This window comes from Misgurnus anguillicaudatus, chromosome 17 (genome assembly GCF_027580225.2).
Source record: "Misgurnus anguillicaudatus chromosome 17, ASM2758022v2, whole genome shotgun sequence".
NCBI classification, from domain to species: Eukaryota; Metazoa; Chordata; class Actinopteri; order Cypriniformes; family Cobitidae; genus Misgurnus; species Misgurnus anguillicaudatus.
The window spans coordinates 40846969-40865319 of record NC_073353.2 but is presented as its reverse complement, the minus strand read 5'-3'; the positions used below and the strand labels follow the sequence as shown (position 1 = coordinate 40865319).

Here is an 18351-nt window from a genome sequence, read left to right as displayed (position 1 = left end):
ATTGAAAGGAGAACAGATAAGAGGAGATCAGATAAAAGGAGAACAGAAGAGATGATAGAATAAAAGGAGAACAGAGGAGATTAGAACAAAGGAGAGAAGATCAGAGGAGAGGAAAACAGATGAGAGGAGATCAGAGGAGAGGAGAAGAGATGAGAGAATTAAAGGAAAACAGATGAGAGGAACATAGAAGAGGAGATCAGAGGAGATGAGAACAAATGAAAGGAGAAAATGAGAGGAGAACAGATGAGAAAAGTGACTGAAAGGAGAACAGAGGAGAGGAATTCAGAGGAGAGAATGAGAGGAGAACAGATGAAAAATTAGAAAATTAGAGGAGAAATATGGAAGGAGAATAGAGAATAGGTGAGAATGAAAGGAGAACAGATGAGAGGAGAAAAAAATGAGAGGAGATCAGAGGAGAGAATGAGAGGAGAAAATAAGAAGAGAGAATAAGAGGAGAACAGATGAGATGAGAGAATGAAAGGATAACAGATAAGAGGAGAACAGAAAAGAGGAGAGATAGAAAGGAGATCAGATTAGAGAATAACAGAGGAGAGGAGAGAATTAAAGGAAAACAGATGAGAGGAAATCAGAGGAGAGAAGAACATAGAAGAGGAGATCAGAGGAGAAGAGAACAAATGAGAAAAAATGAAAGGAGAAAATGAGAGGAGAACAGATAAGAGGAGATCAGAGAAGAGGAGAGATGGAAAGGAGATCAGATGAGAGGAGAGAATGAAAGGGGAACAGATAAGAGGAGATCAGAGAACAGGAGAACAGAAGAGGTGAGATAATGAAAGGAGAACAGAGGAGATGAGAACAAAGGAGAGAAGATCAGAGGAGAGGAAAACAGATGAGAGGAGATCAGAGGAGAGGAGAACAGAACAGAACAGATGAGAGAATTAAAGGAAAACAGATGAGAGGAACATAGAAGAGGAGATTAGAGGAGATGAGAACAAATGAAAGGAGAAAATGAGAGTAGACCAGATGAGAAAAGTGACTGAAAGGAGAACAGAAGAGAGGAATTCAGAGGAGAGAATGAGAGGAGAACAGATAAGAGGAGATCAGAGGAGAGGAGAGAATGAAAGGAGAACAGATAAGAGGAGATCAGAGAACAGGAGAACAGAAGAGATGAGATAATGAAAGGAGAACAGAGGAGATGAGAACAAAGTAGAGAAGATCAGAGGAGAGGAAAACAGATGAGAGGAGATCAGAGGAGAGGAGAACAGAACAGAACAGATGAGAGAATTAAAGGAAAACAGATGAGAGGAACATAGAAGAGGAGATTAGAGGAGATGAGAACAAATGAAAGGAGAAAATGAGAGTAGACCAGATGAGAAAAGTGACTGAAAGGAGAACAGAGGAGAGGAATTCAGAGGAGAGAATGAGAGGAGAACAGATGAAAAATTAGAAAATTAGAGGAGAAATATGGAAGGAGAATAGAGAATAGGTGAGAATGAGAGGAGAACAGATGAGAGGAGAAAAAAATGAGAGGAGATCAGAGGAGAGAATGAGAGGAGAAAATAAGAGGAGAGAATGGGAGGAGAACAGATGAGAGGAGAGAATGAAAGGAGAACAGATAAGAGGAGATCAGAAAAGAGGAGAGATAGAAAGGAGATCAGATTAGAGGAGAACAGATGAGAGGAGATCAAATGAGAGAAGAACAGAGGAGAGGAGAGAATTAAAGGAAAACAGATTAGAGGAAATCAGAGGAGAGAAGAACATAGAAGAGGAGATCAGAGGAGAGGAGAACAAATGAGAAAAAATGAAAGGAGGAAATGAGAGGAGAACAGATAAGAGGAGAGGAGAGAATGAAAAGAGAATAGATAAGAGGAGATCAGAGAAAATGAGAGATAGAAAGGAGAACAGAAGAGAGGATATCAGAGGAGAGGAGAACAGATGAGAAAAAATGACAGGAGGAAATGAGAGGAGAACAGATAAGAGGAGATCAGAGGAGAGGAGAGAATGAAAGGAGAACAGATAAGAGGAGATCAGAGAACAGGAGAACAGAAGAGATGAGATAATGAAAGGAGAACAGAGGAGATGAGAACAAAGGAGAGAAGATCAGAGGAGAGGAAAACAGATGAGATGAGAGGAGATCAGAGGAGAGGAGAACAGAACAGAAGAGATGAGAGAATTAAAGGAAAACAGATGAGAGGAACATAGAAGAGGAGATTAGAGGAGATGAGAACAAATGAAAGGAGAAAATGAACAGATGAGAAAAGGGACTGAAAGGAGAACAGAGGCGACGAATACAGAGGAGAAGAATTCAGAGGAGAGAATAAGAGGATGAAAAATTAGAAAATTAGAGGAGAAATATGGAAGGAGAATAGAGAATAGGTGAGAATGAGAGGAGAACAGATGAGAGGAGAAAAAAATGAGAGGAGATCAGAGGAGAGAATGAGAGGAGAAAATAAGAGGAGAGAATGAGAGGAGAACAGATAAGAGGAGATCGGAAAAGAGGAGAGATAGAAAGGAGATCAGATTAGAGGAGAACAGATGAGAGGAGATCAAATGAGAGAAGAACAGAGGAGAGGAGAGAATTAAAGGAAAACAGATGAGAGGAAATCAGAGGAGAGAAGAACATAGAAGAGGAGATAATAGAAAAAATGAAAGGAGGAAATGAGAGGAGAACAGATAAGAGGAGATCAGAGGAGAGGAGAGAATGAAAAGAGAACAGATAAGAGGAGATCAGAGAAAAGGAGGGATAGAAAGGAGAGCAGAAGAGAGGATATCAGAGGAGAGGAGAACAGATGAGAAAAAATGAAAGGAGAAAATGAGAGGAGAAGAGGAGATCAGATGTGAGAATAAGAAGAGAACACAGCAGAAAATGAGAGGACAAAGATGTGAGCAGAGGAGAGAATAAGAGGAGAACAGAGGTGATTTCCAACAAAAGCAAACTTATTTTTTGATATTATGACCATTTGTTCCCCATTTCAATTTCCAGTAAACAAATACAAATAAAAACATTGTTTAAAGGAATTTGGGAGAAATGTTGTCAGTAGTTGACAGAATTAAACAAAAATGATACTATAAATAGTAAATCTAGAAATAATCTTGACATTGTCTCTTAATTTTTTCCATGGCAGTATATTGACTTGATTTTTCATCATGGATTTAGGCGAGAGAGAGAGAGAGAGAGAGAGAGAGAGAGAGAGAACGCAGTGGAGAACAATAAATGTTGTCATGCCAGTAAAGCACACTTACTGTAAATTGAAAATAAAGAGAGAAAGAGAGGGAGGAAGAGACCTTCTAGGAAAGTATTGCTAGGGCTGCATTACAAGATGACTAAAAACCTGGAGCATGATTTCATTTAAACCAAACACCTCTGAGATAATTCACATTCAACCTTGACATAAACATGAAAAACATAAAGCAATGACATAGGTAGATATTTACAATTCACTGTAACAGTGACGTCTCTGATCTCACTTCTGAGTGTATGTTAAATGATTACATTTACATTTGGACAGATGTTTTATCCAAATAATGCATTTTAAACATTCTTGTTAGTATGTGTGTTTCCTGGGAATGAAACCCTGATCAATGCAACCTGTTTTTAATCACAGGACCAATTTAAAAATATTTTAATGAAATCTTCACACAGACAAACTCAGAGCTCATAGTCTATATCAGGAGGGTTTTTGTTGAATAAACATTCGTATATGGGGAAAATGAATGGGATTTTTACCTACAGTATTAGTCTATTATCTCTCTCTCCCCTTTCTCTCTCTCTCAGCCTCACGGCAGTCATGAGTGGAATACTGAAGAGGAAGTTTGAGGAGGTGGAGGGGGCGTCACCCTGTTCATCTGTAAGAGAGTCAGAAGAAGAGGAGATATCGAGTACTGAGAGCGGAGACAGCAGCGACAGCGTCAACCCGTCAGCTTCACACTTCAACCACACCTCACCGACATCTTCCTCATCATCGTCATCACACACGCTACAGCGGACTGGTGAGAAGATCATAGCATATATAAAAAATGTTATGCAAAAATATTCAGTACAACAGTGTACACTTTAATATGCAGAGACAACTTAAGTCAAGCTCCGTAACATCTTTTGTGACATTAATTAACTCTTTAAGCCGTTTAACTTTAACCCAACAAAACAGATCAGTTACAGTTATGCACTTAAAAAATGCTAAAGTCCAGACAATAAATATTAAAACATGACCTGTTTCAGACCTATAGCCATCAGGTGGCATGACACTACTATTAAACAATCATTCACTTTGTGTTTAATTTAATCCTCAATGTTCCTCATTTAAACTTTGTGTAAAGTCCGATATTAAATGTGTTCACAGTACAAAAAAAATTACTATTAACCACACAGACAAATTTGAATGATTAAAAATACACCAAGTAAATAAATTAAGTTGGAAATCTTGGAAAAATCAGACTGATCTCGCGGATATAGTCACGAAAATTTTGATTAATTTATTTGTGTCCATGGCACGAAATTCAGCTTTTCATGCCTTAAGCATTAAATTTCTATACATAGTTTTTCATGTCCGTTGCACAACTTTCTTTTTCGTGTCATTTTATGTATTGTTTTCTCATTGTTTTTTCCTATTTTCTTACCATTGTCGCTTGGGGTTAGAATCTGTTACATTTTTAGACATGCTAACCCAAAACCCCAAATCTAACCCCAACTCCAGATTAGAATAGTTTTAATAGAAAAACATGTAGAAACCAATACATAAAAGTACATCCAAACCCCAAATTTACACCCAACCCCAAGGGACAATGATTTAAAAATAGGAAAAAAAGAAAATACATAAAATGACACGAAAAAGACAGTTGTGCCACGAATATGAAAAACTATTTATAGAAATTCATGTGAGTGTCACAAAAAAGACATTCATGCTGTAGGCACAAAAAAAGCTGAATTTTGTGCCATAGACATGAATAAATTAATCAAATTTTACCACCCTTTTAACCCCGCCCAAATAATCCTGAACTCAGCAATGAGGAAAAACTTTTTAACAGTGTAACTCTACAATTCAGTACTACATAATTTACAGACTTTGTAACGTGTTACAGGAATACATTTCGAATGCGTTTAGAAATAATTGTCAGAAATGATATTGATGACATGACCAGGGGATTTTTTTATATGAATTAAGAATTACTTGGATCACATATAACCAGTGTTGGGTAAAGTTACTTTTTGAAGTAATGCATTACAGTATTAAGTTACTCCACAAAAAAAGTAACAAATTGCGTTAGTTACTTTTCATGAAAAGTAATACTTATGCTACTTTTAAGTTACTTTTGCATTACTTTTGTCTTACTTGGCTGAGGCTTGATCTCTTTTAGGCCTTGCAGGTGTTTTTTATGACTTCTGCATTCAGAAACTGCACATTCCATCTCAAAAATGTCAAGCTCTGACCTGCCATCTCCGTTTCCGACTCAAACAGTCATGCACATAGTCACGTAGAATTAAGCATGCTGCGTAATTTTATGTGACTACATTCAGTTTAATTCAGTACATTATTATTTTTTAAATCAAATTAATTAAACTGAAAAGTAACTTGCATTACTTTTTCAAAAAAGTAACTCAAATATTAATGTGTACATTTATAAAGTAATGCGTTACTTTACGCAGAAAAGTAATATTATGTAATGCACGTTACTTGTAATGTGTTACCCCCAACACTGCATATAACCCAGATAAATATTCCCACCTCAACAAGGACTTACGGTAAATAAACATGTATTACTGAATAATTTATATAGAGGCTTTACAGATATATAATATTAACATTTATCCTTAAACATTTAAAATATTTTTTGTATTATGAATGCTAAGTGTTAACATTACACATTTAGATTATTTCTATTATAAGTGTTAAAAGAACAGTAGGATTGTGGCTAAAACTGGTACTGCAATCACACAACTAGTGGCCGATACACAACATAACAACATAAACATCAGTTGAAAGCTGCAACAATATCCTGGCCAGACCACTGTTGTCAGTGATATAAGTATTTGAAATTAAAATGATTTCTTAAAGTCTATAGTGACATATCAGGGCCATTTTATGATTAATTGATATACATTTCTTAGATACTGTTCCTTTAACATTATTTAACTTTTTTTTTAAACTGAGTCAAAATGATTTTCTAAGGTAATCAACATTATGATATAAATGCTGTGAGCTTGTATGAAACCTTGAACATTCACTTAAAGCACTGAATTGTGGGTAGGAAGATGGGAAATACCATTTCTCAGAAAATCTCCTCAGGGGAAATGCTATATCTCGAAATTAGAAGCAGAAAATAGAAAACGGTCCGCTGAAAGGAAAATTCATCACTGAGATTTGATATCAATCTTCAGCCTCGCTGTCTAAAGGGCGCTCAACAAAATATTTATCATCACAAAAAAAACGTGAAACATCCGGCCTGATGCCTCTCATCATTAAGAGGTTGGAGCATATTTGAGTTTTTTATTTACCGGCATTTGACTTCATAATAAGACAGAACACTGAGGAGCGCTTCACCTGACAAACATCAGTCATCATTACCACTGTAAATCAGAAGTGTTGCAAGATAAAAGATAAAACAGCCTATTAAAATGATGCTATTTAAGGTGGCAATGTTTTTAAAACCTATAACACGAAGTATTTATCGGGTACAAAATCACCAAAATCAATTGAAAACATTGAACTTAATATTTCATAATATCAAATGAAACTGCTCCAAACCCATCTAAAACTAGCAAACCAGACCAGATTTAACAACAATATGCTGATTTATTCATACTGTATATTAACTAGGTTTTTTATCATGGATTTAGGTGAGAGAGTGAGAGAGAGAGAGAGAGAGAGAGAGAGAGAGAGAGAGAGAGAGAGAGAGAGAGAGAGAGAGAGAGAGAGGCGGAGAAAAATAAATGTTATCATACCAATAAAACAAACTTATTACTGTAAAATTAAAATAAAGAGAGAGGAAGAGACCTTCTAGGAAAGCACTGCTATACGGCTGCAATATAAAGTGACTAAAAACCAGGAGCATGATTTGGGGAAGTCGTGGCAGTTAGCAAGTCGCAAGTTAGCAAGTCGGACTTATAACCCGGAGGTCACCTGTTTGTTCAGTTGAACACAAATAAAGATAGTTTGAACAATGTTTGTAACCAAGCAAATCAGGGGCACCATTGACCTCCATAGTACAGTAGATAAATAATACTATGGAAGTGAATGGTGCCCCAGATATGTTTTGATATTAACTTTTTTTGATTAGACATGATTAACTGGTAGAAATTTGTCAACATGTAGAGATTTTAGACTATCGTCTCTATCAAGGTTACGCGCCCACATCAGGCTCCTGTGCGTGTTGTCACGGAAACGTAACGTTTGTACACGTATTTAAGCACCGCATTTTTTAAACAAGTTATTTTAAGCCATTGAAACACAAACCACAGATCTATATGCGTACACTCTTTCTGTCGGTGAGGAGCGTGCAAGTCGCGCAACCGCTGCTTATTAAGCTCGTGAGCATTTTTGGCGCTTTATTGGCCTTAAATAGATATATGCGTAAAAATTCCTAATAAGTCCTCTTTAAAAACTATCCGAATACAATTCTCTCTAAAATAATTTTGCCTTCATCAATACATTGCCTTCCATTAACTAGTAATAACAGGCAAATCATGTTGGCTGTGAGACAAACTAAAAGCTGTTGGCCACTGAAAAACGTCATTTGTTACACTCCAATGTTCTGTTTCAATAAAAATATGTCAACACAAAAAATAATTGTGCTTGTCAGGCCATTTCATGAGGTCTTAAAACAATAATTACCCCAGTTATGACACGCAGTATTTTGTATCATAAAGCAAACAATAAGCCACGAAGAAGCTAACAGCTTTCCAAAGCTTTAAAAATCAATGCTTGATAAAGGCGCAATAATTTAAAGGGTTTGTGAGTTGAGAATATTTTTTCATCTGTGTCAATCACTTAATGGACTTAAATCCATTATTAAATCAAAGTTCACCTCTCTGTTTTTTAAAGGTTTTGTAACACTTGTCCACTTTGATTCCCTCATTAGAAAGTAATTATGTGGACCAGATGTGAGGAAGACGCACAGTGCGCTGAATCTCAAAGAGACGCTTTGTCACCTTAAGAAAGCTGTGCTCAATGCTAAGATGTAATGTAACTCATAATCGTAAATGATTGCCTGCCAACTTGCATTACTAGAAAATAAAAAAGCCAATTGCACAAATATTTTTGGCAAGTATAATGCAGAAAGATTTTACCATTGGCCTCAAATACCTGAACAAAATTACTTTGGCAGGAAAACCTGTACTGCTATATACTGTACCTTAAATACTAAATAATTAACATATCTTGCTATTTTATACTTACTACATTAAAAATCACCAGAAATTATAATTTTCTATTAAGAAAATGGAAATGCAAAAACGCAAATGTGATTGTCAAAAATATTAAAGCAATGCAAAAATGTTATAACAAATGGAGCCCCTAAGGGGACATGGAGCAAAAATTAAATAGTTTAGTTTCACGTGCGCACACAAAACTAAACTTAAAAAAAATGCACAAAGGTTTCGTAGGAGAACATGAAACTAAACTTTAGATTTTTTTTCTCCAATGTCACCTTAGGGGCTCTGTAATAACGGCCCTGAAGGTTTAATTTTTTATTTATGCGAATTTATGTGGGTTTTTTTGTATTTTGATGTTATTTTTGTACACTTTTATTATGCATGTCCAAAGGGTTTTCGACTAACCTTGAATCACAGAAACATCACTGTTAAATGTTGCTCTTCAATTGATTTAAATGCTCTCTCATTTATAAGTGGTTTTGGATAAAAGCGTTTGCTAAATGTAAATGTAAGTGTAGTTTTTATTAAATGACTAACTGTTCATTCCAGTTCTTTATATAGTGGCCGTTAATGAAAAAAGGTTGACATTTTTCCTTCTTACACTAAAAAGCTTTCTGCTGTAAAGTCCCTGAGTGATTCAAAGTCAGAGTTTGTGTGTGTGTGTGTGTGTGTGTGTGTGTGTGTGTGTGTGTGTGTGTGTGTGTGTGTGTGTGTGTGTGTGTGTTTGTGTGTGTGCGCGCATGTGCATGTGCATGTGTGTGTTTGTGTGATGTCTGTGTGTCTGTGCATGTGTGTGATGTATGTTTGTGTTGTGTGTGTGTGTGTGTGTGTGTGTGTGATGTCTGTGTACCTGGTGATTATCCATTTGGGGGGACCAATTGCCCCACAAAGATAGGAATACCAGTGTTTTTGTGACCTTGTGGGGACATTTTGAGGTCCCCATGAGGAAACAAGCTTATAAATCAAACAGAATGTTGTTTACTAAAAACTAAGATACAATAAAGTTTTCTGTGATGGTTTGGGTTAGGGGAAGGGAATATAATATACTGTTTGTACGTTATAAAATGGAATGTCTCCACAAAACATGGAAACCAGAATGTGTGTGTTTTTATGTGTGATTTATTTATGTGTGCATGATGCCTGTGTGTGTGTGTTGTGCGTGTGTCTGTGTGTTCATGTATGCGTGATGTGCGTGTGTGATGTGTGTTCATGTATGGGTAATGTGTGTGGTTCTGGGCGGTGGACCGGCAGCAGCAGATGGTTTTTATTTGTTCTGTTTGTGTCAGACATGAAGAGAGCTGTGGGAGAATATCGGGGAAACTCCATAACTGTGGAAATTTATACAAGACAGATTCACCATCCCCCCTTTAAAGGGCCTAACAATGGGGGCACGCCGCTTCTCATATGAGCCACTAGAGGCACACACAAGATAAAGAATAGACAGACATATTTAATACAATGTTAGGTCATTATCATATACTAGTACAAAAACATCACTCAGACATACAATAATGCACTGTTACAAGAAAGACACATCAGTGTAACCAAACCTTAATTTCATTTCTCTTTAATGTTTCAGCGTCGTCCATCCTGAAGCGAGAGAAGCGTATGAGGACGCGCAGGGTTCACTTTGAGAAAGTGACGGTGTATTATTTCAGCCGGCGGCAGGGCTTCACCAGCGTGCCCAGTCAGGGTGGCAGTACACTGGGAATGTCGAGCAGACACAGCTGTATCCGGCAGTACACACTGGGAGAGTTTGCCATGGAGCAGGAGAGGATCCACAGGGATATGCTCCGAGATCATCTGAAAGAAGAGAAACTCAACTCTATACGACTGCGGGTACACAAATAATTAAAACTGAACAACAGTTATGGATCCGTTTGTGGTCATTGATGTATTATACTTGTGGATATATGCAGGGTGCGATTTGCTGGGGGGGGGGTTATCCCCCATCTGATTTTTATATTCCTTGCTATAAAGAATTATTTTATCATTTTTAAAATGTATTTATCCCCCCATTATTAATGGTCATCAAACAGCCATATAAACGGACTAAAAAACAATTTAATATAAGTAAAAACGCTGTCACACAATAGTGCAAACAAGAGTAAAATCAGCAATGGAGTTTTATTTTTAGTTTTGAGGAATAGTATCTGGAAATAACAAACCTGCAAATGTTGTCACTGGCCAATCAGAATCATGCATTCCAATAAAAAAGGAATAATTCACCACTAAATGAAAATCCTATTATTTTTAATATTAGTTATATTCCATGAGGCATAAGGAGACTTTTTGGAGAATCTTCATATATCTGAACTCCTTTTCATACCCAACAGTTCATATACACTCACCTAAAGGATTATTAGGAACACCTGTTCAATGTATTGGTGTGGGGAATGGTTTTTTTTTTTGCACACTTTAGGCCCCTTAGTGCCAATTGGGCATCATTTAAATGCCACGGCCTACCTGAGCATTGTTTCTGACCATGTCCATCCCTTTATAACCACCATGTACTCATCCTCTGAAGGCTACTTCCAGCAGGATAATGCACCATGTCACAAAGCTCGAATCATTTCAAATTGGTTTCTTGAACATGACAATGAGTTCACTGTACTAAAATGGCCCCCACAGTCACCAGATCTCAACCCATTAAAGCATCTTTGGGATGTGGTGGAACAGAGCTTCGTGTCCTGGATGTGCATCCCACAAATCTCCATTAACTGCAAGATGCTATCCTATCAATATGGGCCAACATTTCTAAAGAATGCTTTCAGCACCTTGTTGAATCAATGCCACATCGAAGTTCTGTAGGCGAAAGGGGGTCAAACACAGTATTAGTATGGTGTTCCTAATAATCCTTTAGGTGAGTGTAGTATCAAAGGCTGTGAAGTATTTGATTATAGATCTCAGAACTCCTTTTATGAATGTGCATGTTAAAATACATTTGAGCTTAAAGGCGGGGTGCATGATCTCTGAAAGCCAATGTTGACATTTGAAATCACCTGAACAAACACGCCTCTTACTGCTGATTGGCTACAAGTGTGTTTTGGTACTCGGCCTGACTCCCTTTTCCAAAGCTTTTTTCAAAAATCATGCACCCCGCCTTTGAATCTCAAAATATGATCTTGAATACTGCTTAAGTACTTCTTTAAAAATAAAAGATTTGCATATTTTACTAACAGTTGACGAAGAATGGCGCGGTGGATTCAGAGGAGGCGAGCGCGCTCACATTGGATGACATCTCTGACGACGACCTGGACCTTGACAACACAGAAGTAGATGAATATTTCTTCCTGCAGCCTCTGACCACCAAGAAGCGACGTGCACTTCTGCGCTCCTCGGGCGTCAAGAAAATCGACGTGGAGGAGAAACACGAGCTGCGGGCCATCAGAGTCTCCAGAGAGGACTGCGGCTGCGACTGCCGACTCTTCTGTGACCCTGAGACCTGCACCTGCAGCCTCGCTGGCATCAAGTGTCAGGTGAGATAAACACACATCGTGTATGAAATATTCTTACTGTTGGTGTCTGAAGCAAACATGGCCAGGTCATTACACACTAGTAAAAGTATCAAGCACTAAATTGTTCTCGCACGTCAATAGGTGGACCGCATGTCGTTCCCTTGTGGATGCACAAAAGAAGGCTGCAGCAACGCGGCCGGCAGGATCGAGTTTAACCCCATCCGCGTTCGGACTCACTTCCTGCACACCATCATGAAGCTCGAACTGGAGAAGAGCCGTGAGCAGCAGCAAAATTCCGGCCCCGCCGCCACGGCAACCGGCAACGGTTTCCACGGCGACCCCAGCGGTCACTGCAGTCCGCTGGCGACGGGCCAACACGCACTGGAATACCAAATCCCAGATACGGTACCGCCGAGCACCATCATGCACCTGCAGTCTGGCGACAACATGGATGACACCCTAGAAGAAGAAGAGGAGGAGGAAGAAGAGGAAGACGATGAGGAGGAAGAGGAGGAAGAAGAAGAGGATGACGAAGATGACGAAAACGAAGATGACGAAGACGAGAGCAGCAGCCTGTGCAGTCTGTCCGACTCCAGTACGCAGAGCTTGGCGAACAGCGACTCGGAGGACGATGAAGATCAGGAAGATAAGGCTGGAGAGTTTGACGCCGGACTACCGACTGCGACGTCATGCGGTGAAGTGGCTCCGCCCCCATCTGTCATGTGTTACACAGAGAACGCAATCACGTCGGATAACCAAACCAATGGCAATTCCTACTTCATCGGCTCCGCCGCTGAATACTATCAGATGGAAAATGCTACTCAACCCACACTGCTCGCCAACGCTAACCAGGCCGGTGAGGTCTACGGAGGCGACTCGACCTCATATCAAGATCGGGTTAATGACTCCGGTAGGGTCATGTCTCGGGGTCCCTATAATGTGACCGCTGACCAATACACAGACTACACCCAGCAAAGCGAACAGTCATACAACGAACGCCACTTCACGCTCGCTAACGGATCGACGGCCGTGATCAGCTGTCGCACCCCAGAGACGGATAAAAGCGTCCAATCCAAAGGGACCTTCATCAGCCAATCAGGAGAGCTGAGCCAGATGGAACTCCAAAACTATCTTAACAACAACAACAGCAGCACGCAGGATGCCTACACTACCAATGGGAACTGTTATGTAGCTGAACAGCCAAAGGAGACGTCTCACAATCTGCCCGAAGTGTCGCTAGCGGACAACACAACAAAAGGACCGACTTTACTGGATGCTTTCCCTGAGCCGACCCCGGTTTAAGATTGCGTTAAGATTTAAAGAGGAGCCTTCAATTCTGCACAACAACAAATATCTAACGCTGGCCGGATGAAATCATAAATATGTATTTTTACTGAACTTTGCAAGAACGAATATTATTTAAATTGCAAAATCAGAGCGTATGTTAAGCTTTAGACCTGAACATGGAGTGCACAACGTCATCGCAACGTTACGTCGTTCAACGGGACCACCGTATGCGTGAAGTACGTTTCTGGCCTGAGACTCGTGCAATTGTCATTTCTAAAGATCTAGTTTTAATCAGACGTGAATGGATCTTTTCTATGTATCTGTGTCGGTAGTGCTAAAAAAAACGAAGAAAAAAATCAAGATCGTTCCTGTTCGTGTTCTTCAGTAAGTGTGTATCTCAGTGTTTGATAAAAGCATGTTTTTTTAGCTTTCATCGCTGGTTTATGGTTTTGTAAAAGTTCGATGTACTGTAAAAGAGAAAATAACGTTGCGTTTTCGTACATATGTATCATGCTTTTGAAGAGTTAGCATGAAAACGGCTTACGTGCTGTTCATTCGCTTTGCTTACGAAACCAAATTAACATTATTTAAGTTGTCAAGACATTTCCTCAAGAACGTAATTGCACTTTTCCATTGGCTGATGTTACGCGGAACGTGACCAATTGCTGTATGAGCACTGAGGGGGGCGGGGTTATCTGGTACCGTGCCATGACAACGGCTGTGTTCGGAATAAAATATTAACTTTTTACTTTTTTGCAAACTGTATCAAAGATATCGGATATAACAAGATTGAGCACTCATATTACTATGAATAGGGGGCAATGGTGACGGAAGTCCAGCCTTTCAGTTAAAAGAACCAATCATCAATCAATAAAGACTGACGATTCTCTGGGGGAGGGGCTCTGTACTAGAGGTCTTCACGGGTCCACGTAGATCCGAAAACTCAAGGTCTGACCCAAGACTTGAGCAGGTCATGCGAATTATGTGATCGCATGATTTAATGCATAATCAGCCAAAGTCCGCATATTTATGCGGGGGCCGCATTTTTTAAATACGTCGCACTTTCACAGTATATATTGCAGATTTCAATGCGCAAAATATGAGGGGCTGATTTCATAATCCCTGCATTTTCGTAGCAAAAATCACATGTATCTTAGCAGAAAATTGAAAAATGTTGCATTTACTTCACACAAGCGCAGCCATGTCCCCTGTTGCCATGGGAAAGTTATGAAGTGATGTGATTACGTGATGTGAACATCATTGAAAAGCTGCAAACAGTTTTTGCAAGTTCCCGCAATTTTTGCAAGTTCCTGTAATTTCATCGCATAAAACTGCATAAATATCCCGCATATTCCATCGCATTTTTTAAGAAAACGTGCCGCAAGATCAAGGATTTTTGCCCTCAACAATCACCAAAAAATTCTGGAAGGACTGAAAAGCCTCTCGATCAATTTATTTAAGCTACATTTTTACAAAAAATATTAGTAAAGTAAAATAAAATATAAAACTTTTGTTTAAATGTAGCTTAAATAAATTGATTGCAACCACTTACCTAAAAAAATTTATTAAATTCAATGAACTGTTTTTTTTCCAGTGTGATTGTTGCTACAACTTATAAAATATAGTTGAAAAAAGGTCAAAAATTCATTTTTTTTCGTTGAGTCAACTCAGATTTACAGACATGTCAACTTATTATTATTTATCTTGACAAGAGATGATTGTTTCTCAACTCATAAAATATAGTCGAAAAAGTCAACTTTATTTTTTAAGTTATAACAACTCGTATCTATTTAAGATAAATAATAGTAAGTTGAGATGACTTTTTATTATTAAATTTAAGGCAGCAAACATTTTTTACAGTGTACAGTTGATATCAGGATTTATTCATTGGATTTATGGTCAAAAATATGTAGTTTAATTGTAATTTTAACAGGCAATTTTAGAGATATCTGTCTTTCCCCATTCAAGTAAATTGGACTTAATCTTGCATGACTGAAATAGCTGCCCGGAGACATTGCAAACATTGCCGCCTAGTGGCGCGACAACCTTGCATAATGTACTGTGCAGACAGCATACATACAGTAGTATGTACTGCAGAAGTAGTAAGAGTAGTATGTTATTCTGAACACAGCCTTTTATAACATATCTCCAGGTTTTGTGGAGACGTGATATTTTTCCATAATACTAGAAGAAAATGATCTCTCTATCTGTTTGCATTTGCTTTATTAAAAGCAGACAGTAGATAGACAAATAGTTAGATAACAGAATTAACTTTTTAAATCAGATTTAGATGATAATGAAAATGGTGAATTGAGTGAATTCTTTGTCTTATGAAACTCTGAAATACTGACGTTTTGGGATTATACAGGGATTTCTGACAAAATGCACTTTGAAATGCATCAGGTTGCTGCGTTTGAAGCATTCCATTTCATTCAGGCAAAGATGATTTTTAAAAGTGTTTAAATTATAAAGAATGAAATTCTAATCTAATATTACATTTGTAAAAGGTAAATTTATTGCGTAACTAATAGTCTTGAATGAACGGAGGTCAGAACTGATTTTTTTCAAGTAATATAAAAATGTTTTAGGGCATGACTTTTGTTTTCCTAACATGTGAACATAATCTCAGTAATTGTGTGCTAAAGATTTTGCTTATTTAAAGGATTCCTCCACCTTCATAAAATCCCCCATGTCATCCAAGATGTGAATGTCTTTCGTTGTTCAGTCGAGAAGAAATTCAGTTTTTTGAGAAAAACATTTCAGGATTTTTCAACATTTTTCAGTTTAAACGCAGCTTTAAACGATCTCAACCGAGGCACAAAGACCTTATCTGGCGAAACGATCGTCATTTTCGCCAAAAACAAATTAAAAATATGTACTTTTAAACAACAACTTCTCCTCTAACACTAGCCATGTGACCTTACGGGTAAAAATCACATGGAAAGGTCACGCGTCACATATGCACTGCAAAAAAAAAAAAAATGATTTTCAAGAAAAAAAATTCTTAGTATTTTTGACTTGTTTTCAGTAAAAATATCTAAAAATGCTTGAATGGGGGTGATTTTTCATGATGAGCGGGATAGCCCAGGAAAATAAGTCTAGTTTGTAAATGTAAGTGATTTTGTGCATAAAACAAGCAAAAAAATCTGCCAATGGGGTAAGCAAAAAAAATCTTAAAATTTTTCTACAACAATAAATTCAAGAAAAAAATTTGCTAACCCCATTGGCAGATTTTATTTTATTTATTTTATTTTATTTTTGCTTGTCTAAAAACTGGACTTATTTTCTTGGGTCGTTTTGCTCATCAGGAAAAGGCATCTTAATTTAAAGATTTTTAGATATTTTTACTGAAAACAAGACAAAAATACTAAGAATATTTTTTTGCAATGTGTGAATTGCACATTTACGGACCATTTTAAATTATAAACTGACACATAGACATCAATTAGTATCATTCACATACAACAACGTCTGAACGCTCCTCTTTCTCCACACTTGTAAACACTGGAGCGGTAGTTTCGCATACGTCATGCGTGACCTTTCAACGTGATATGTAATGCGTAGGGTCGCGCTGGTGCGTCACACAGCTAGTCCAAGATGAGAAGTTGTGGTTTAAAAGTACTTTTTTTTTGGGCGAAAATTATGATCGTTTCGCTAGATAAGACGGTTATGTCTTGGTTGGAATCATTTAGAGTCCTTTAAAGCTGCATTAAAACTGTAAACTGTTGAGGTCCACTAAAGTCCACTTTATGGAGAAAAATCCTGGAATGTTTTCCTCAAAAACTTAATTTCTTTTTGACTGAATAAGGAAAGACATAAACATCTTGGATGACATTGGGGTGAGTAAATTATCAGAATTGTTTTTATGAAAGATGAGTAATCCTTTAAGTTACAGAATGAATCATTCAGAGGAGTCATTTGTTAAGTGCAATAGTTAACTTTGTCTCTGGTTAACGTATCAGCTAATATTTATTGCCTGAGTAAAGGGTTGAATCATTTCGAATCAGATTTTCTACCCAGTTTAAGTAAAATTTCACCAAATTTACACATTATTTACTCACCCTCATGTCCTGAATGTGGTTCCTTTTCTTGTGAAACACGTTTTAATATCTTTTTCCTTTCAATGATAATTCAGAAAATCTGCAAAGCTCCAAAAAGAACAAAAACATGATTCAAGTAAATTATTATAGTTAACATAACAAACATAACAGCATGTCGGTTTGGGAAGACATGAGAGAGTAAAAACTGTGTAATTTTAGGTGAGCGTTTCTTTTCAAGCACTGAAAGGTTTAGAGATGAAGGTCTTTGTAACGCACAAACAAACATTATGATGCATCTGTCAGTTTGTTTATCCTCTTAAAAGAAATCGAGTCATTGTCAATAGAGTGTCCTTCAGTATACGCTCAAGACAGGACAATCAAATGCCTTTAGATGTCATCAAGCGTGATGTGTACACAAACATCAGATTTATAAAGGTGAAGTGTGTCGTTTCTCCGTGTTAGTTTTCATCAAAGCCATTACGTCTGAATTCTGTGGATGACAAAACTTTCTAGGGTACCAACCTAGCAACCACAGAGCAGCATCCAAAGGACACAGTAGCAACCACATAGCAACACCCAAGCATCAGACTTTATCTGTTAAATATAGTTGAACACACTTCACCTTTAAAGATGACGGTTATAAGCGAAGAAAAAATGATTTATAAAACACTGAATGTTTGGAAAGATTATGTCGGGCAGAAGAATTAGAAAAATACTGCCTTGGTTTAAGTAAGTGACGACTTGCTTAAAAACAGTGAATGCCTTCATTTTGTAATTGGTTTTTGCCATTGTTTTAGATGCTACGGTTTAGTGTTTTGCCTTTTAGAATTTATTTTCTGGATCTCGGTGCCGAAAATAAATTTGTCTCTGATTCACCTCTTGTACACAGTGCTGGTACAATAAACCTCAGTCGTGATATGAAGTATGAAATATAAAACACTATCATACAAATGTAATGTCAATATACGGTCTGTACTACAGAATGGACTGACGGCAGACAGGAATCATCATATTAAAGTTCTTCTTCTGTTAAGTATTTCCTATGAATGATCTATTATAATGTGTATTTATTGTGCGTTCCTTAAGCAGTATGTATTGAATAAAATTTCTCTTTGTTAACGTGGGTCCTTGTTTTAATGTTTGAAGGTTGCATATCCCTTTTAAAACTTTTTCCCCTAACTCTTTCCCCGCCATTGACAAGTTATCTCATCAATTAAGAGAAAACATTTGCATAAAAAAG

At 37.6% G+C, this 18351-nt stretch overlaps 1 protein-coding gene across 3 annotated transcripts in view; it reads left to right on the top strand.

Annotated features, from left to right (window-relative positions):
- csrnp3 (cysteine-serine-rich nuclear protein 3) overlaps positions 1-18234 on the top strand; it is an 80932-nt gene extending 62698 nt beyond the window's left edge. For all 3 annotated transcript variants that reach the window (XM_055215620.2, XM_055215621.2, XM_073854772.1), the window contains 4 exons: positions 3734-3948; positions 9906-10165; positions 11509-11805; positions 11926-18234. In XM_055215620.2, coding sequence (XP_055071595.1) covers positions 3734-3948; positions 9906-10165; positions 11509-11805; positions 11926-13086 — 1933 coding nt within the window. In that variant the 3' untranslated portion in view covers positions 13087-18234. The remainder of the gene's footprint in view (positions 1-3733; positions 3949-9905; positions 10166-11508; positions 11806-11925) is intronic.
- Positions 18235-18351: the final 117 nt, after the last annotated feature.